The sequence below is a fragment of the Cheilinus undulatus genome, linkage group 21, assembly GCF_018320785.1.
Source record: "Cheilinus undulatus linkage group 21, ASM1832078v1, whole genome shotgun sequence".
Lineage (NCBI taxonomy): Eukaryota > Metazoa > Chordata > Actinopteri > Labriformes > Labridae > Cheilinus > Cheilinus undulatus.
The window spans coordinates 38,373,452-38,395,099 of NC_054885.1; the positions used below are offsets into that span (position 1 = coordinate 38,373,452).

The following is a 21,648-nucleotide window of genomic DNA, read 5'->3' on the forward strand; positions in this document are numbered from 1 at the left end:
GCACACTGACGTCTTGATTGCAGCGTATTTTTTAAAATGTTTAGCATCCTGAATGATTTGATAAGACTTGTATTGATAATGAATTGACACCAATTAAATAGAAACACCTTATTGCCACAGACAGTGACAGAGACGAAGTAGGTTAAAGTTCATCATCATAGAGTCAGGTTTCAACAGGTCACAGAAGCAGCTTTTTCCATGTCAGTGGATGGTCTTAAAAGGTCATATTTTTATCTTATGGTGGATGAACTCACAAAAAATGTGCAAAAATTGAAAGTAAACACCCTTTTGAAAAATAGACCGTATTCCTGTAATCTAAAGGTTTACGTTTCAGACATCAGACCCCTGTGTGAATGATGAAACTATATTTTTGCTATAGTGTGAAATATTACATTCATGCATAAAATAGAGGATTTTTAAATGATTAAGTGCCCCTTTACTTTAATGACAACTTGGAGAATAGAAATAAACTATAATGAAAGAAATAAAGTGTTGGCAACAAACAATTCCTGGTGAAGGATCCCTAAAACTGTAAATATGGCATAATCTAATGTCATTATTTAACTTCCTTTCCTTGTAACTTTAAGAAATGTAAACTGTCATCAGAACTTCATTGCACTTTGTAAAATATATTTTCTTTAGAGAACCTGTTAATACCAATTTTTAATAGAGAAATAGTTCATTTAAGGGACCCAGCTTCTTTTCTCATTTGTCTAGTACTACTTCTCTTGAAAAAGCAAAAGTGATTGATTAAAAAAAATGCAACATTTCTTATTAGAGTACTCGATTAATCACCAGAAGAATCGATAGAGTACTCGACTACAAAAAGAATCTATTGCTGCAGCCCTAATCAAGATGCAGTAGTTTAAAGACCATAGCCAATAACAAGTTGTTAAAAGGCTACACTATGAAGCCCAGCAAGTTTTAGTCTGCTCTACAAGACTTCTGATCATTAGTGTATGCTTATGCAACGGCAGCACCTGTGCAACTTGCACAAAGTTTGAGGCAATGCATCCTGGATCCCTCTGTGATGCACTCAGATTCCTCCAGCAGCCTCACAGAGCGCTATCAGCACAGAGACCGATACACTTTAACTAATCTGTGGTGTCAAAGTCACTGAGAGAGCCAACAGACTACGAGACCTCCTTCATAGTCCATGTACACAAAATAGAAAAGGTCTATGCAGCTGTCTGTGTGAGTGTGCTGAAATGCAGACTCATCCTCATTATTTCAGTCGGTCAAAATGATGCACAGCCTTCAAAATTGTCAGTCATTTTTAAAATGGATATGTGAAATATCAACAGAGCAAATATTTCAACACAGTGAGCTTCATCAAGTAGCTGCATTATATTACTTACAATGTGGTCTTGTCCTATTCACACCAAAAATCGCTGCCTAAATTAAGAGTTGGACACTCAACATTTTTCAGGAGTTGATCCCCAGATCCCCCTCTAAGTACTCGTGCCTCCCCATGATAACTAAATTGTTGTGTTATAGTAGTCCAGTTCAGAAAACTCTAAGGTACTTACGGCAGACACTTGTAAATGTTAATAAAGCACCTTTATTTAACAGGTGATGGAGATAAAGGCCCAGAGATTAAATTCCCTTTTGAATATAAATATCAGAGTAAATGGACCAAAGGCACAAACATGCACACATCATTGCTATATTGAGTTTTGTTACAACGACAACAAATTGAAGTTTTTCATGCTCCCTCTCTATCTCACTCATCCCCCACTGTAACATTTCATTGTGTGTGCGTGGAGTGGACAGTGTGGCAGCACACTTAACAGCTTTACACTCTCATTATGTAAAAACAAATTAGGGACATGCACGATATTGGATTTTTGCTGATATCCGATATGCTGATATTTTAAAACTCATTTTGGCCGATAGTGATATTTGATTACATTTTCTTCCACTGTAAAAAACACCAATTCCATTCTGTACTACAATTTTTTTAAATATTGGTAGTCTAATATTTTTAGAAATAGACAAGACATTTGATTCTTCTCAGAAATGAAGGATGCATTGTTTTATTTTCAAATACAGCCATACACTAATGAAAAACTTAGAGTAATGTCTTTGGGTTACATGTGCGTTACATGCTACATGTATTTTTAACAGTACAGCCAAAGTCATCTGCATCTTTGAGGGTAATAAACAGCAGCAAAATAACCTGCTGACACTGAGCTCCACAGTGCAAAAAAGAAATAGCTTCTAAATTCAGATTGATTCTCCTTATTACTCAGCCAGTTTGCAGGATGGCTCCCTGAGATACTCCTGACAAAGTGCTTTAAATAACAACAACAAAAAGACAGATTCTTAAATGCAAAAAAAAAAAACGCCTAGCTATAGTTCAGAGCTTAAATATGATTCTAATTTTTTGAGACTCAAGATGAACAAAAAAAATAAAACTTTAACTAAAGTAGTTCTCCTGATTCTGCTTTAAACAGCACAAACTAACTAAGCAACCAAGTTTAATGGGCATTTCACTGTAAACAGCTCTGTAACAACACAGTGACACCCACATCTCTAATGAGACAGGACACCTTCGTGTACAGCCAGAGTTGCACAGGAGACTTGGCACACAGAAGTCTGTTATTGCTTTTGCCATGTGTCACCACTGTCACGTAGCAGAACATGCACGTTCTTTTTCTCTATTTTCCATGTCCAAAACATGTTATCAAACACGGCTGTAACTGTGGCTGCTGAGTGAGCACTCCTGTGAGTGCAGGACAGGCTTTTTAAGAGTGAAATCCTCATATCCACTGAGGCAGTGAGGCTCAACATGCTAACAGGACGGACACTTGATGTCCATATATCCGTGGTGAAGCTAATATGTTTAGCTTTAACGACAAGCTTTTCTACATGACTGGAAATGAAGTTTTGCAGTTCAGGTAAGACTAGTAGTAACACCTGCTAGGTATAACAGCAGGGCTTTAAATGCATCATTAGCCTGCAGAAGCCTGTATATTCTACCACGCTGAAAGGCTGATTATCAAGAGCTATAAATTCAATGATTTTCCTGTTCAGCTCCCTACCTTTGGGTGGTCACTGCTGTATTTTTTAGCTTTGTTAAATGACTTAAGTAGAGGCTGTTGACGAGTTTTCCCTGGCACAAAGTTTTGTCGTCCTTTATCTTAAGAAAGTCCTTGTAGTCATCAGGGTGATGTTTTTTTAGATGCAGAATTAAACTGGTGGTGATAAAGGCGTGTTGTTGTGCTCCTCCTCGAATCACATGTACTTTACAAGTGATGCAAACAGCTACTTTGCTGTCTTGTTCCCACACCTCAAACTACACACACACAGCTGACATGTTGAGTTTGGTGTTGGCGCAAGTCTGGCGTCATCAAGTGGGCTTAATTATGACGTCACATTATCAGCCATACAGATCAGCCTAAATTTTATTATCAGCCGACACGATAATGAACTTTTTAAGCTATTATCGGCCGATACCTATATATATACTGCCGATAATATCGTGCATCCCTAAAACAAATACATTTAAATAGTGATATAACATTCAGTCAATAAGCCATTTATTCAAAAGACTTCTCAACTCAAGACAAGTGAGCAATGGTTCTGTGCAACTTGCCACTAGATGCACCTGAAGTTGTTCCAAGGTTAAAAGACTGAAAATCCAAATACAGGTATGCTGCTTTGTCTGACAGGCTCATCAGACATTGTTGACTCATCTCTAGCCTGACCTGGACTTGAGAGGAGGGGGACAAACTCTGGCCTGTACCAGCGTAAGGCTCCAAGCTGGGTCACAACAGTTTTGTCTCAGACAGAGATTCCATTCTAATCCAGGCAGATAATCCATTCTGATTTCACACCTAGTATGCATTATTATTCAATCGACAAACCAAGCCCAACAGGCAGACTATTTTTCCTTAAATTAGTACTACGCTCTTGCTTTCAGCCCACCATAACCCCGCACACGTTTTTAGGCTCTGACAGGGATTTAAGATGCCATCTCATCACCCCTCAGATTCTCTGAGGCCCTGTCCACACAGAGACGAAAACGATATATTGCTGTTTCGTTTTGAAAAGTTTTCTGTAAAGACGGGATCGTTTCAGGAAATATCCACGTAAGCACGGAACCACTGAAAACGACTGAAAACACTGTAGTGCATATGTCAAGCCTGTAGGTGGCGCTGTATTGTTGCTATGGAAATGTATTAAAAGAGAAGAAGAAGATCACAGAAAACTGACACAGACTTTCTTCTAGTTGCCCTTCTGGTTGTTCTCCACGTTGGATTTAAGAACATATGGTGTGTGTGTTTGGCGGTGGTGGTAAAGGAGCATCAGATTTTGCAGTAAAAGCCATAACAAGCTCAGTAGCTTCTGCAGCACGAACACAACCCTGTCATAAGCCATGTTTGTTTAGGCTGGACCCGCGCAGGCATCTTCAGTGGCCACACTATGTGTGATGTAATTGTTTCAAGAAAGATGCGGTTGGCCGTCCACATGGAGACGAAACGGTAGTCATTTATGGGTTTGTGCACTCTGGGACCCATTTTAAAAAAGTATCCATTACAGTCACCCAAAACGCCGTTTCCGTGTGAATGAAATGCCAACATGACAAAAACCTTTTGCGTATACTCCTGAATTCGTCTCCATGTGGACGGGGCCTGAAATAAATCTGCAAGGATTGATGAGGTTGGGGTCTTGATGCCAGACACAAACACTTATTGCTGCAGTAATGAAAATGTGAAACAACTACCAACTTCAGATGTCCGACTGAAACATGAGAACCTGCATTTAAGTGGCAAGCACCACTGAGCCTTAAGCTTTATAGAAAAGAAATTCCACATTTTATGAGAGAGCCAGCTGACCTGAACATCACCAAGCCAAGCCTTGCTGCAGAGTCCCACAAAGCCAAGAGCTGGACCCACACAACATTTGGCCTGGTAAATGGCCTGGTAAAGCAGTTACTTTACCAGGCCATTACAGTTGAAGTGCTGTACAGTTACAAAGGCTGGAACTCTGTCTAACAAAAAAGCCAGGACAGCACAGAGTCAAACCAGCCAAGACACCTTCATAGCCAAAACAGCAGACATCAGCAGGTTGAGTGCAGCAAAGGTCTGTGGCCAGCCACACCAATAAGAGCCAGAGGACAAGGACTGCTAGAACCTCAGCCACCGCCGAGGAGACAGAAAGCGAGAGTCTCAAGGTACAACCACCCATCTGTGTACATAGGTGTGCAAGGTGCTGTCTGCTAATCTGAGTTTCAGTCTGCACAACACAATGCCTACAGTTGCCTGAAAGAAAACCTAAGGCCATTTATGGCCACCAAGTCTTCGCATTTATCATTTGTTACATTTGTAAACTTTAGGGCAGTGCATTCCTACATAATACACAAACATGCAGGTTTAAATTCAGCTAAATCAGTTATATCTGGTTGTGTTAACTCCATGCTGCAGTACACAGAGGTGAAAGGAGAAGAGGAAGTGTACACCAGCTGCTGGCAAACACTCTTAATTTCATGTATCCCACACTACAGGAAATGAGTATCTCCAGGGAAGTGGTTCATAAATGGTGCAGTGGGAATAGCTTGACAGTGAAAAATGTTTGCTTAGCATTGTTTAAGCAACAATAAGTATTTGAATTACATGTGGACTGTTGTATGTCACTGTGATGGCTACTTTGACTACTGGGGAAAAGGGACCCAAGTCACAGTGACTTCTGGTAAGTAATTATCTAAATCTACTTTTACACTGGAATCTTGATATTTTTAATTTTTATATTAAAGGTGGGGAGATAATTAAATAAAAGTTAATTTGATATATAGTCTAAATCAGAAACAAAATCAGCCCAAGGTTCAGTTAGATGGACTAATTCACTGATATAGTAATGCTGTCATTTGAGGATTAAAGCTGTAAAGAATTTTTGTACTGAGATGTAATTGAAACCAATCAATGTGACTACTACTTTGACTACTGGGGAAAAGGAACAATGGTCACCGTCACATCAGGTAAAATACAATTTTTCTGTCCTCATATTGAAACCATAGAAAATACTGTTTGATTAAGAGTATTTGGGCTGCTTTGGCATCAAGAACATCTTTATGTGGCTTGTTTTTGTATGTTGGAGATGTTGTCTTATTACACTGTGACGATGCTTTTGACTACTGGGGAAAAGGCACAATGGTCACTGTCACATCAGGTATGTATGTTTGTAATTCTAATTTATAAATTCTATTTTCTATACGTTAATTGTAAAATGTAATATTTCTAATGTGATCATTGGAAAGTGGCTGGAAGTAGGATAGTGAACAGTAATTTTCAGTCAGGGTTGAACTAATGAAAGTCTTCAAACTCCTGGCTAATACATTAAGTTTTTAGATTAATTATAGATTATATCTGTTGATTTTTATCGTTGCCAGCATCGAAGCATTTCCCAAGAAGTTACAAGATACTGTTTCAAGTCGGCGTTTCACTTCTGGGGAAAATGTAAAATTGTCACTGTTTCTTTAGCTTTGTAATCTTATTTCAGAATTGTGAAATGTGGAAAAAATGGTGAAAAAATTTAAACTTACTAATATGGGCACAGTAAACAGTACATTATAGCCCGACATAAAACTAACGAAAGACTTAAAACTCCTGGCTGCTATTTTAATTTATAAATTGACTGTATCTAAAGATGAGTATTTAATTTTAATTTTACCTGCCAACATTAGTCTAACATGAAGTTACGGGTTTAGAGATAAGATTTTGTTATAGTTCGTTATTGACTTTTCTCACTGTGATGGCTGGGGTGCTTTCGACTACTGGGGAAAAGGCACGATGGTAACAGTGTCGTCAGGTAAGACATTTACTGCAAAATGTTCTTTAGTAGCATTGAAAGTACTCACAATTTTTTAAAATTTGGATTTTTTGTGACCAATCATTATTGACGTTTTCAAGTCTGTTAACTGGGCGTTTGACTTCTGGGGAAAATGTACTATTGTCACTGTTTCTATAGCTTTGTAATCTTATTTCAGAATTGCGTAATGTGGAAAAATTGTGAAAAAATTTAAACTTACTAAAATGGGCTCAAGTGTCTCGGATAAGACAGTAAACAGTACATTATAGCCTGGCATAAAACTAACAAAAGACTAAAAACTCCTGGCTGCTATTTTAATGTATAAATTGATTGTATCTAAAGATGAGTATTTAATTTTAATTTTACCTGCCAACATTAGTTTGACATGAAGTTACGGGTTTGAGGTAAGATTTTGTTATAGTTCCTTATTGACTTTTCTCACTGTGATAACTGGGACGCTTTCGACTACTGGGGAAAAGGCACGATGGTAACAGTGTCGTCAGGTAAGAGTTTTACTGCAAAATGTTCTTTTTGAGTAACATTTAAAGTACTTTAAAAAGTATTAATTTTATGTGACTCATTGTTATTGACATTTTTTGTTATTTTGGCTTTTGACCTACGGGGTAAAGGCACTATAGTCACTGTTACTTTAGGTAAAAACTCTTAAAAATTCTGATTTGTAAATTCAATTTCTATTAAAATTATTTATTTTTTTGTTTTTTTGTTAATATCAGAAAAAGTGGCTGAGATGAGAATGAACAGTATTCCATAGTCAGGTTTATAAGTTACAAAATACTTTAAACTCTGTACTGCTCCTTTACATTTAAAAATTAATTGTATTGAAAGATGCATTTGACCTATAATTTTACTGTTTAACAAAAGCTCATGTAATATTACGGAGGTAAGTTTTTGTGACGAGCCCTTATTGGCATTAGTAACTGTGGTAGCTGGGAAGCTTTCGACTACTGGGGAAAGGGCACGGTGGTAACAGTGTCATCAGGTAAGATTTTTGCTGCATAATGTCTTTTTGGTGTTTTATTCAAAGTGCTCATCAAAGTTTTTAGTGTCATTTCAAAGGTAAGTCCATTCAATAGATTTACACTACAGGAGGCAAAAAGCAACGTTCTCGTAAGATGTAATGGTACATATTTTTAGTGAGTGCATTTTAGTTTATTCAAGTAAAACTTGCAACAACAAAAGACATTACCTAAATTTTAAATAGACCAGGGCTAAACTTAGTAGACAACTAACACATATCATCATATATTATACCCACACCAAAGTAATTTCAGCTCTGTGTTACTATGCTGCTTCTGATTACTGGAAACAGGTACTGCAGAGAAATCCAATCCCAAAGATACTAGCTTAATTCTGAACAAGTGATTTTTAAATGTATGTTGATGTAACTTATTAGAATGGACAGCTTTATTTACTTTAAAATTATTGAGTGCTGTCAAAATTGTAGATTTGAAATTAACCAAATTTAAATATCAAATACCAAACTGAGCCACGCATAAAATTAAAGGTTATTTCAAGAAAAACAATACAAAACTAAATATATATAGAGAGAGTTTTCTTTTCATATATTTTTTTATTATGTGTGCTTTCTTATGTATTCTATGGAGTGCTTTTGCCACATTCAACATAAAAAGTAGAGGGACAATAATGTAGTCTTTATTCAGATGCTGTTTTATGCTCTCAGGGAAAACTTGTCTGACTTCTCTTTGACATGTATGTTTAATTAAAAAAGTGTCTTCAATCAGTAATGTTGATTTCAGTATTTTAATCAGCCTTTTTTCTTTTGTGTCTTTTAAGCCGCCTCAGTGAAACCAACTGTGTATCCTCTGATGCAATGCGGCTCCGATTCTGGAGACACCGTCACTCTTGGCTGCCTCGCCACTGGCTTCTCACCCTCTTCAGTGACCTACACATGGGAAAAAAATGGATCCACCATGACCGACTCCATTCAGTATCCTCCAACAATGAAAGGCAATGTTTACACCGGAATCAGTCAAATCCGAGTGAGCAAACAGGACTGGGAGGCAAGGAATACCTTCCGATGTGTCGCAACAAATGCAGCAGGAACTGGACAGGGAGAATTCATCATGCCACGTAAGATTCATGCTAAGTCATATAAATGTTGATTCACAATGTAGCTGGATGTAATGGCAGAGAAAATAACACTAACTTTAAATTTCCATGAATTTTTTCTAGTTGATATTGTCAATGATAAAAATACAGGCAAAAATGGTCATTTACAAAGGGCCAGCTGTTGCATGTAATGTCTGAATCAGATTAGAAAGATCAGTTTCTTCTTGTGCATTTTACAGAGTAAAATAATAACAGTAATAATATCTATAATAATTAATTTAATTCACAGGGTCCTTGTGCTGAGGTCAGTGTTAAGGCCATAATAATAGTAATGATAATATTTAGAGGCTCATTTATTGTGCACTAAACAAAGCATAATAATGCTACTGTAATAATTCTAATATACAACTCCTTTTGCTACTACTACAAATAGTAATAATAATAATAATAATAATAATAATAATAATAATATAGTAGAAGAAGTAGTAGCAGTAGTGAGCATCTTTAAGTTATTGGTGTCATACAAAACTTCACCACTTTAAACTTAGAGTGATCAATAACTGGTGTACTTGTTCATAATCACATATACTCACAAGAATTAACACAAATGAGGAATAACATTTATTACATTTTTTAAAATGTGAAACACTTTTTAATTATTATTTTTTTAATTTCATAATATGTTGGCATGGCAGATAGACCCAACAGTGGGTTGGAATGAGAACTCTCCTGTTGATTCTGCTGCTGGCTCAGTCTGTTTTAGTCTTTGCTAATATTCTGCAACTCCTCTGCAGCTGTCCATCATAAGATTGATGCAATGCGCCTTGTCCCCTTCTGTCCATCTGCATAATTAAAGTTATGCAGATAGACTGAACCTACATGTTTGTTAATCATGTGCTTGCCCCTCCCATGCAGTAAGTGTATATGCAGAAGTGAACATTTAGCTCTGGTGTTAATGGTTTACCTTCCTTTAAAAAAAAATATTAAAGTAAGTGTTAATGCATATTTCTGCAACTTGCATATCTTGCTGTAAAAAAGTGCAAATGTAAATGGAAGTCAGCTGTAAAGCTGGATTACATTGAAGCACTATGTTAATCTGCTTCTGCATATATATCTACACCTGTTGTCCTCTGCTTGTGCATACATATATATTTGTGTATATCTTTGTTTTACAGAGGTGCATTATCAGTGGCCAAAACCTCAAGTCTTTGCCTCACAAGGTGATGAAGAGGAGGTTACCTTTTCATGCCTTGCCAAAGATTTTTCACCCAACAAGTTTGCCTTCAGATGGCAGAAGAACCAAGGGCAACCCCTCCATGAATCACAGATTGTCACAACTCCTTCTGTGGAAAAACAGACAGAGAATGGAACTCTGTACAGTGCAGCCAGTTTCCTCACAGTACCATCCTCAGAGTGGGTTGAAGAAACCAAATACACCTGCACGTTTGAGGGGAAAGGAAAAAATGGTACCGTTTCCAAGCAAGGCGCTGTGGAATACAAACCGACAACTTCTACTGGTGAGTATATAGCACACTTTACTGCATAAACAGTTTAAATTTAATGTTTTCTTTGGTTTTCACGCATTCCTGTGCTGCAATGTGTTTTTATTTCCTACTGCTAAGGTAACGAATGTATGGAAGCCGATGTGGAAATAACATTCACTGATCCAAAGATGGAGGACCTGTTTTTAACAGGAAAAGGAACAATTGTATGTCGTGTCACAGCAAATAAGAAAGGATTAAGTAGGATTTACTGGATAAATGAGAATGGAGATGATATTGCTGGTGCCTCTAAAGACACCGTCCAGACACGCACAGGCATATTCACCCTTCCACTGGAAATCACCTTTGATGAATGGAAACAGGGGATGCAGCCTACCTGTGCTGTTACACATGAATCGTTCCCTGACGGCACAAAGGAAACATACAAAAGGGATATTGGTAAGAAAACTTTTAGTTATGCACTTAAAGTCTGGGGGTGTAAGTGATATTTCTATGTTGATTGTTCAGGAGAGATCTTATCTGGAAATGTATGTTGTTTTATAGATGGCTAGAGGTTTAAATGTGTTCTCATGCTTGCAGGAGGACCAACTCAGCGTCCTTCAGTTTTTATGATGCCTCCACTAGAACATACTAGAAAAGACACAGTGACCTTGACTTGCTATGTGAAAGACTTCAGCCCCAAGGATGTTTTTGTGTCTTGGCTTGTTGATGACGAAGAAGCAGACTCAGATTTCGAGTACCATACCACAGAACCTGTAGAACACCAAGGAACCTATTCGGCCTATGGCCAGTTAACACTCAGCCTCGAGCAATGGAAAAAGAGCGACGTAGTGTATAGTTGTGCGGTACACCACCAGTCTCTGACCAACACAACAAAAGCTATTGTCAGGTCCATTGGGTACAAAACCTTTGAAAACATCAACCTGGTCAACCTCAACATGAACATTCCTGAGAAGTGCAAGGCCCTGTAGATGTTATTTTGTCTCTGTGTCTTCTGCAGTCTGTTGTTTAATGTTTGTTGCTTGTGATTTGACATTGTTTGTCTTTAAATGCAAAATCAAAATAAAAAAAATTTGAACTCCGTTGATGTATGTTGCATGTTGTTCATGTTTTTACTTCAAATACTTTCAGCTTCATGTTGTTGTACTTGTACCGTCACTGTGCTGTCCTAATGTTATCATAAATAAGGATTTCGCATCCAGATATTTGATTTTTAAGCTTTTTTTCAATAAGTTAATAAGGCTGTAGAGCATTTACTTAAACAACAAACACTTTGAAACTTTAGACCAAACAAGTTTAACACATTTGACATTTTTGTAGATATACACTTAAACTGTACCTGTTGTTGTGTATGCATGTTTCGTCTTTCGGGTCTTGCACCCCTAACACGAGAGGATTTCTTGAGGGCCAACTCCAGCTTTGGGATATAAAGCAGTAAAATGACAAACTGATGCACAAGCCAAGTCATACAAGCCATGCCATAATGGGGTCTTTCAAAAGCAACTCAGGATCACTAAACAACCACTTCAATGAACATGCAAAACCCCAAAGGTTAATGACACACTGCTGCTGATATCATATACAGTACGACAGACGCCAGCAGTCTTTTCTAGTATGTTGTTTAGAGAATAGAGTGGCTAAAAAATGATTATATTTACCCAGAAAGTTATCAAATATATGATTTCAATTCTTAAAGTCAATGTTCAGTCAGTCAGTAATGTGTAATCGTCTAAAATTTAATATGTAACGACATTCTTTTGTAAATTACATCCAGACTTCAAGCAATGGACGGATGCTTTGGAGCCAGAGAAGGATAACATGGTTGGACCGGCCCTCACCTTCATCCTTCTCTTCCTCATCACTCTTCTTTTCACCATCGTAACCACTGCTTTCAAGGTAAAGAGTATTCATAAATGCATTTCACTAAATCAGAAAGCAAAAACACTGAAAACAACTTTGGGACAAAATACATTTAAGAAATATTACCCCAGAAAATGCCATGCCTTAATGCATCTTGATGATGTGGAAGCACCAAACTAGACTCTCCCCAACTATAATTTTAACATGACGATGGTAAAATTTCAACTATAATATACAGAAAGTTATATAGAGCCTAATGGGGTAACACAAAAATGCTATCATTAAAAACTCTTTATATTTCAAATGACTTAGCTATAAAAAATATATGAAATCTAATCTTTGTAAAACTTTAGTATTCACAAAGTTCTATGTCTTTAAGCCAAAACTGACCAATCAATTAGCAGGACTTCTATACTGTCCTAAATAATGCCCTGCCTTCACATTACTGAGGTTGTTCTCACTTAAAACACATAACTCAAACTCTTTAGAAATACAAAAGTGACACAATGGCTCAAAGTTTTACTTAAATTATGAAGGATATTATTACGCAGAGGTCAGGCGAGCATTCTCACTGAAATTATTGGTTATAAACTAAAATGAATGCTCAGATCTTGAACTGTTTTTCTTTTAAAAAGGTTCAGAAGCTTTCTGGTAAGGCAGCTTTTATTTTACCTTAAACTGCAGCATGGCCTCTTCTGGGACAACAAATGGAATTAAAAAAGAAATCAGTTTTAAATGTTTTTTTCTTTTTTTATTACATGTTTAATATTTTTACAAGTGCTCTCAGTTGGTTAAAAAATAATCTCATTATTAATAGACTTTGTAGTTAATATACTGCATTTAACTACATGTGTTGTTAATTGGAGAGAGATTGGATTATGGATAAATTTAATAATCAGAACAAAACCATGAAAGAGGACATGCTTCTTCAGCATACATTTTTCACCCCTGTGATTAATTAGTTGAAATTAACTGAAAACTTTGACAGCACTAATTCTAATTGCAAGCTTGTTTACAGTGCTGTTTTGTTGAACACTATTGGCTGCATTTACAGGAGAACTCTTATCATTTTATCACTAGTATGACTATTTTTTGAAATTACTATTAAGCCAATGTAAAAGTCTAACTGAACGGAAATTTCATTAATTTGGAGTATATTTTTTCTAATCTTAGTTTGTTTTCTTTGCAGGTGAAATGAAACATGGTGAACTTTCTGTACATTTTTTCAGTTTGTTTTCATATACTCAGTATTATGTAAGTAATCACAGTTTTCCTTTTCATGTTATTGTAAAAACCTTGTCATACTAAAAAAAGGAATTCTCTATTAGTGATGATTCTGCAGCATTTTCCCTCTCTTATATATTTTTTGTGGATGCTGTTTTACTTTGCTATACTTTTGTTTCATAAATAAACATTTTATTAAACACTTATATTTTGTATTTTTCTTGTTAGAAAGAATGTGCACTAGTGTGATTTCTTAACATGTATTATATTGAATTAAAGCATTACTCACTTAACTGCCATATTTTATAAATGAATGAGAGAATTCATATGTAAATGTCAAATTTAGTTGGTAACATTTTGAGTATATTTTAATCCACCTGGAGGATTTAACACTTGAGCAAAGTCAGAAACCTATTTTAAAATGTATGTAAATTGATACAAGATATTTAAATGTGTTCTCCGTTTCTCTTACTGGCATAACAGCATCTAACACCTGGTATTTGTGATGCACCGTTGCTTTTTGCTTTGTTTCACTTCTGTTATTTGTGCTTTTTTGGGAGCCGGGCGTTGCTCAACACTCAATGCCTCGGCTTGCAGCTTGTCCTAATCACTCTGCCATGTCAGACTGCCACATCTGTGCAACAAGCTTCCGGCCTTTTCAGACACAATCTAGAAGTAAAACTCTGCCATCTAGCCTAAACAAATATAGTACACTTTGTGTTGAGATAACCCTACTATGAAGGTATGTAGCACCGGTCGCCTTTAATCAACTAATATTTTGAATGTGAACATCTAATAGTTAGAAAGGAACAGGAAATTCTGAAATATTGCCTTCTCTGTTTCAGGTCCACGGATTGTATCTCCTAACATCACATTACAGCCTGTCTGGGAAGGTGAATTGAAAACCTCAGGAGTCAGACTCATCTGCACTCTAAGTGGCTTCTTTCCAGATAAACTGAGTGTGAGCTGGGAAAAGAACAGCCAACCGCTGTCTATTAAACCGATAGAAAAGAAGCTGCAGACCGTGGAGGGAGTGGACAAAACATTTAGTCTAACCAGTGAGATTGAGCCAAAAAGCACAGAGTGGGCCAAAGGCTCAACATTCACATGCAAGTCAACTCACAACAGGATTGAGTTTACAAAGACAACAAGTGTCTGTAAGAGTAAGTATGTCAGGCATGGAACAAGAAAAAGAATGTCATACAATCTTTCCTTAAGCACACTGAGCAGTTTTAACAAGTGCATTTTTTCCTGCAGTCTATGGAAGCACCGCTCCTGCCATTCATATACAGACCCCAGGCTTCAGAACAGTGATGACGAACTCTGAGGTCGAGGCAATATGTTCAGTCTACACTGTGTTTGATGCCACAGTGACTTGGGAGATGGATGGGGAACCCAAAACAAGTAAAAAATTCACAAACGAAAGTCGTATGATAAGCACTCTGAAGGTTTCATCACACAGATGGCAACAGCTGAAGAAAATAAAATGTAAAGCTGAGCACAAGTGCTTCTCACCCATTGAGAGGACTGTGACTGTTGCTAGTAAGTCTACTTTGAACATAAAATTTCCATTCTAACAATTTCACCAGCCAAGTATTTCAGAAAACTTTGCTCCTCTTTCATACAGTGCCTTCAGTTACTGCACCATCCATTCAGATCAGAAGATCTCTCCCTGATTTGCTGAAAGGAAACAGTGCTGTGCTGCAGTGTGATATCCAACAACTCTCCTCCAGTGATGTCTATGTCACCTTCCAGGCCAACATGAAAGATATTTCTGACAAACTGTACGTTGAACTTCCTAAAACTCCAGGCCCTCATTCCATCAGTAAAACCTTCCCTGTGCCTGAGAGTCACTGGAACAACCACACGAGCTTCACCTGCAAAGTCAATCAAGGATTCGCTCATCACTTCCAGTCAAACTCTACTGGCAGGATCTTTGGTGAGACATTACTCCTCTTTTCATATTTGAGATTTTCATTTATTGATCCACACCTTATTGATCCAAAGGCACATGATGTCCTCGTTTCCCTCATAGTGGACCCATCAGCAGAGCTCCTTCTGGTCCCCAGTGAAGAGTCAGGCCCACAGAGACTGTTGTGCTCTGGATGGGGCTTTGACCCTCAAATCAAATGGTCTCCAGACTCCCAGGACAAAGCCTCTCCAACCCTTGGCACCAGCATGGGCGCAGATGGACGTGTGGCAGTTACCAGTCAACTCCATGTTTCTCAAACAGAGTGGAAAACTGGAAAGAGCTTCACTTGTGAAGTCTCTGACAAGTCTTTGAAGAAAACTGCCAGAAAGGAAATCAGCATCTGTTCAGGTAAAATTTTCATGATAAATCACAGCCTGAGCAATCTGACCATAAAAGAACTGTTGATTTAATATGAAGGTTTAATAGAAGGTTTTGCTGTGTCTCATCTCTTTCCCTTGTACTTTCTCAGTTTTTCCTCCCACCCCTCCTCCAGTTCATCTTGAAACTCCCAGCTTTAAGACAGTCATGAATGCAACATCTAAGGTGAAAGCCACATGTTTGGTCCCAACTGTTTACAATGCTAATGTGACCTGGCTGATGAACGGGCAAATCACACACAGTGGCTCAGCGGAGAAAGCTGTTAACAAAACTCATATAATCAGTGTTCTGACTGTTCCATTAACAAAATGGAAACAACTCCAGTCTATAACATGTAAAGCTGAGCACAAGTGCTTCCCACCCATTGAGAGGACTGTGACTGTTGCCAGTAAGTCTACTTTGCACATAAAAATTTCAATTCTAACAATTTCAACACCCAAGTATTTCAGAAAACTTTGCTCCTCTTTTTCATACAGTGCCTTCAGTTACTGCACCATCCATTCAGATCAGAAGATCTCTCCCTGATTTGCTGAAAGGAAACAGTGCTGTGCTGCAGTGTGATATCCAACAACTCTCCTCCAGTGATGTCTATGTCACCTTCCAGGCCAACATGAAAGATATTTCTGACAAACTGTACGTTGAACTTCCTAAAACTCCAGGCCCTCATTCCATCAGTAAAACCTTCCCTGTGCCTGAGAGTCACTGGAACAACCACACGAGCTTCACCTGCAAAGTCAATCAAGGATTCACTCATCACTTCCAGTCAAACTCTACTGGCAGGATCTTTGGTGAGACATTATTCCTCTTTTCATATTTGAGATTTTCATTTATTGATCCACACCTTATTGATCCAAAGGCACATGATGTCCTCGTCTCCCTCATAGTGGACCCATCAGCAGAGCTCCTTCTGGTCCCCAGTGAAGAGTCAGGCCCACAGAGACTGTTGTGCTCTGGATGGGGCTTTGACCCTCAAATCAAATGGTCTCCAGACTCCCAGGACAAAGCCTCTCCAACCCTTGACACCAGCATGGGCGCAGATGGACGTGTGGCAGTTACCAGTCAACTTGATGTTTCTCAAACAGAGTGGAAAACTGGAAAGAGCTTCACTTGTGAAGTCTCTGACAAGTCTTTGAAGAAAACTGCCAGAAAGGAAATCAGCATCTGTTCAGGTAAAAAGATTCTCTGCCAACCATAATGACCACGTTTCTGTATAACTTCATTAAGCTGGCATTTTCATTCACTGATGTCCTGCTACTTTTTAGTTACTCCAGCATCAGCTCAGTGGGTCAGTGTCCAGATTCAGGCACCATCACCCCAGGAGATTCAGGACAAGGAACAAGTGACTGTCACCTGTTTTTTGGTTGGCCCTCTTCTAAAAGATTTTTTTATCACCTGGAAAGTAAATGGGAACAAAGATACTCATGTCCATACAGAGTCACCAGTGAGTCACATCAATGGAACCGAGACTATGAGGAGTTTTCTGAACGTGTCAACAGAGGACTGGCACGCTTATTATCGAGTGTCATGTGAGGCAAAACACCTGTGTTCAAAGCAGAGCTACGAGGATCATATAAGCAAAAGCAGAGGTAGTTGTACCTTAATTATGGATTGATTCTCTCTGTTACTCTTAGTTCTTTCTCAGTCATAGACTTATTTTAAAATGGATGGAGAAACAAGCACCTGGTAGTTGGCCTGAATGTTTGGAGCTCCATCTGCTGACCGGCTGCAGTATATGTCAAAACCCCACCTCATCTGTAATGATAGATGAGACCTGGGTAAACTACAAAGTTAAAATACACTTCAAATTAATATTTCTTGATCCTGATTTCCCAAACCTGATTTTGTTAGGGTGGCTATAAATTATCATTATGGCTCATCTAAGAGCTCATCTTTGAGAATAGTTGTTTTTTAAAATACCTTTGAGGCATAAAAAGGAATAAATGTAACGCCCTGGTTAGCAAATGTGATTCCTTGCACCATTCTCACCGGGATCAGCAGAGGAAGTGATGCAAGTGGAAGTGAAGTGGTGCTGGTTCAACCAGTGCTTCACAAGTTGTTCAACCAGCCAGCTCCCTTCTGCACATGTGATAGTATTCTGGCTTCAACTTAGTACAACATACAGAGACATAGAAATGGCATTCATTTTGATAAACAATGTCCTCAAGTTGAGAAGACTTCAACAGGTTCTTTAAAGGTCTCCCTTACATTAAAAACAGAGGATTTAAAAACATGTACTCTCAACATAGCTGCAGCTGGTCATGTAATAGTAATTATAATTAGAATGAAATGATTACTTTCTGATCCTGTTTGTGCTTTTCTAGACCTGAATCCACCAACTGTGAAGATTATACAACCAAGTGCCTCTGAGGCTTCTACATCAAATGTCATCCAACTAACGTGCCTGGTGTCTGAATTTTTCCCACCTAACATCGATGTGTACTGGGAAGTAAACGGCCAGAGACTCCCCTCAGCTGACTACAGAAACAGTCCTGCATGGAAGTATGAAGAGAGCAACACTTACTCAATGAACAGCAGACTAAACGTAACCAAAACTGTGCGCCAGGAGTCTACATATTCTTGTGTTGTAAGACACGAGTCATCTGAAATGCCTCTTGAAAGCAATATAAAAAATGTTTTTGGTAAGTTAAGTATTTATGTTCAGTGCAAGTGAAGTTCATTGCTGTTATTTATTCTAGAACTGACAGACTGGCTCTAAAATACTTTAATTCAATTCAGGAAAACAAATGAACAAGATGTAAAAGTGAGGGTGAAATTGAGCAACCTTGTCCCATGCCAAGGCATTCAAATGTGTTCATACTCCATGACATTTACATGTAACTACAAAAATGATTTATTTTTTAATTCTGAGTAGAACTGTACTTTAAAATATATCTTAAGCTGAATTTCTCAAACTTAGACAAAAATGTAGACAATGCAGTTGGGGAATCAATTTACTCTTGAATCTATTCACCTTAATCAGACCCAAATGGACCAAGGCTTTCTGAGCATGCTCCAAGTTTCTCACATGTGGCTTTGACTGAACAGAAGAAGAAAACCAGAGAGAAAACTAAAGTATCATAATGAGTTACACTGGGGACAGAAAAATGAAGAATGCCAATTAGGTTGTATGGAACATGAATGTAAGCTGGAAAAAGGTAGAATGAAAACTGACATAAAGGAAGCATATCACTACCTAGCAGAGCCAAATCATGCCAGAACAGTGATCCAACTAAACAGCATAATCAAGCCAAATGCAAAGCTCAGCTTAGGTGTGCATTTACTGTGTAAAAGTTGGTGAATTCATGCATTGCATGCAATGAATATCTGCATTTGTATATCCTTGGCTTTCTTGTTGGCTGTTGTACTGTAACTTTCTGTATTAAAAAAAGTGATGAGTTTTACATCTCTTTTCAGCCAAGAGTTATGGTAACAGTAAAAATCTCTTTCTCACACAGACGCTTTGGAGAGCTGCGATTTCTTAGATGACATCATGTATGCTGGTTGGAACCAAGATAAAGATGTGGACAGCTGGTTTATGACGTTAACATTCCTCATTTGTTTTCTCATCGCCGTTGTCTACGGCGTCTTGGCAACCTTTATTAGGGTAAGACAGCAACTTTAGTGTTTTTGTCAGCTTAATTTTATATTTAAGTGGTGTATTTTATATCACTTGGTTATCTATATTTTTCCACTATTTTTCAATCATAAACCAGAATTTTAATGTACAGAGGGTATGCACTGACATCACTTTCAGCCTGCGACATACCTGCTCAGTCAGGCCAAGTGGCAAAACATTTGTTGGCATGGCTGTCTGATCAATGGGGAATGGAGAAATGGGAGGAAAACAGACCAGTTTCCACTGAAGTGAGGGATATTTGAACTTGGCAGAGATCCACAGTTCACCATGGACATTGATATGTGGACATAAGTCAGGTTTCCTGGCATTAATATGAACCTGATTTCACACACAAAGCAGGGCTTGAAGGCACACATAAGCCCAGTTTGATCAGAGACAGATATGACAGTGTCAAAGTTTGGGTTACTATGAATCTTTAGATAAGCTATTTCACTGTATTTCAGTGATCCATTTGATCTTTTTAAGACTTTAGCTTATGTGGAAATCTTTAAAATTCTGTAATCTTTTTCTAACTTCAGGGTTTACCTCAAAAGGGATCAATGAAGTATGATTTTCTTTCTTGAGCTAGCTCAGTGGTTCTCAATGTGAGGGTCAGGACTCCCCGAGTGATTGTGAGACACTGAGAGGGGGTCATCAGATGCCTTCCAAATATGAAGATTTCAAAATGAGTTCAAATAGTATATTATACCTGTTTTTATAAAAGTGTATTCATAAAATTATTTAAGTACATGTTCATTTGGTGAGGTTTATGCTGTAATCAAATTAATGTTTAAAAAAATCCATCAGATGTAGTTTCCACATGACTGTGCTTGTGTTGTGTTCAACTATGCTTCAACCACCTTCAGGTACAGTGGGAGTCCTCGGTCTCTGGCTACTTTATTTTGGGGTCCCAGGCTGAGAAGTTTGGAAAACCACTGAGCTAGCTCTATTTTTTCACCCTTTAAATTGTGTTAACCTCTTGATTATTTTTAATGTGACATATTCAGACAGTACAGTCCTCGACTTTTATATAATGATGGTAGTGCAAATTATTATTGGGTCGAAAACTTTAACTTCATGAAACCTACATGGAAATTATTTCAGTACTTTAGTTTTACTTTTTATTTTATTGTATATTAATTATATTTGACCAAAAACAAATAAAACTAATACACATAGGCTACTTAATTTAATCTGTGATAAATATCAATGGACTTGACTTTTTTTTTTTTTTTTTTTTTGCATTTCCCTTCAACACTAGATGTGTTTATCAAACATCGTAGGGTTTTATTTCGAGGTAGTAGCCCCGTGTACGCGGGCGGCTCAGGTTCGAATCCGGCCTGTGGCCCTTTGCAGCATGTCTCTCCCCACTCTTGTCCCTGTTTCAGATTCTATCCACTGTCCTCCTCTATCAAATAAAGGCACAAAATGCCCAAAAATAAATCTTAAAAAAAGAAGACAGCACTTCACAGCTGAAATAGAGCTGTTTGCTGCTTTTCTGTCACTCAGCAGCTGGAACTGCAGTAACTCAGGCTGACTGTGACGTCACATGCATACCTTCTGTTTTGTGAGTTTAAATTTGATGTTTTTATATAATAAAACTTTCCCTGATCTTTAACCATTTGTTGTTTTCATCTTTTTCAGACTAAATGAAGATGATCTCAGGAAAGATCCACTTGCATGATTCAAATGTGAACTTCCTGACATTTCTGGTGGAATTTTGCCTTTGAAGTGGAACAAGATATTTTTCTATGATTGCTTTCCATGGAATTGATTCATGTACTGATCATATGAAATGAGACAGCAAGTAAAAGCAGAATTAAGCATTCAGGTCTGATTCTGAGACTATGGCATGGAAAAAAGCCTCTATCCTTTCTACATTAAGAAAATAAAGATTCAAATGTGTAAAACAAACCGTTTCGCGTATTGCTTGATTCATTGTAATTTTAAAAAGGTTGGATATGGAAATAATTTCTTTGGTGACAGGCTTATGATGCAGTACACTGTTCTCAAACTGCTTGTATCCCTGCACTACTTTGATTGCCCACAAGAGTGAGACATAGCTCCATTTACCCTAGAGGTGGGTTGCATCCTGCATGTGAAACAAGTTGTCCTGTCAGTTGAAGATGCCATCATGTTTAAACTGGACTAAATAAACTCAATGACACAGAGGAAAACTCTTGAAAAACAGAGAA

At 37.7% G+C, this 21,648-nt stretch overlaps 1 protein-coding gene and 1 gene segment (V, D, J or C); both read left to right on the forward strand.

Annotated features, from left to right (window-relative positions):
* Nucleotides 1–5,544: 5,544 nt before the first annotated feature.
* Nucleotides 5,545–11,490, forward strand: LOC121529328. The segment is given in 5 exon segments: nucleotides 5,545–5,694; nucleotides 8,626–8,922; nucleotides 10,077–10,418; nucleotides 10,524–10,841; nucleotides 10,983–11,490. Coding segments are annotated over 5 exon segments (1,425 nt in total).
* Nucleotides 11,491–12,221: 731 nt separating this feature from the next.
* LOC121503968 lies at nucleotides 12,222–21,339 on the forward strand. The gene is made up of 12 exons (XM_041778583.1): nucleotides 12,222–12,299; nucleotides 14,314–14,650; nucleotides 14,745–15,029; nucleotides 15,115–15,426; nucleotides 15,523–15,807; nucleotides 15,929–16,225; nucleotides 16,314–16,625; nucleotides 16,722–17,006; nucleotides 17,100–17,423; nucleotides 18,159–18,476; nucleotides 19,293–19,441; nucleotides 21,098–21,339. The coding sequence occupies exons 1-12, from the start codon at nucleotides 12,222–12,224 to the stop codon at nucleotides 21,104–21,106; spliced, it is 2,991 nt and encodes a 996-aa protein (XP_041634517.1). The 3' UTR covers nucleotides 21,107–21,339.
* The last annotated feature ends 309 nt before the right edge of the window (nucleotides 21,340–21,648 follow it).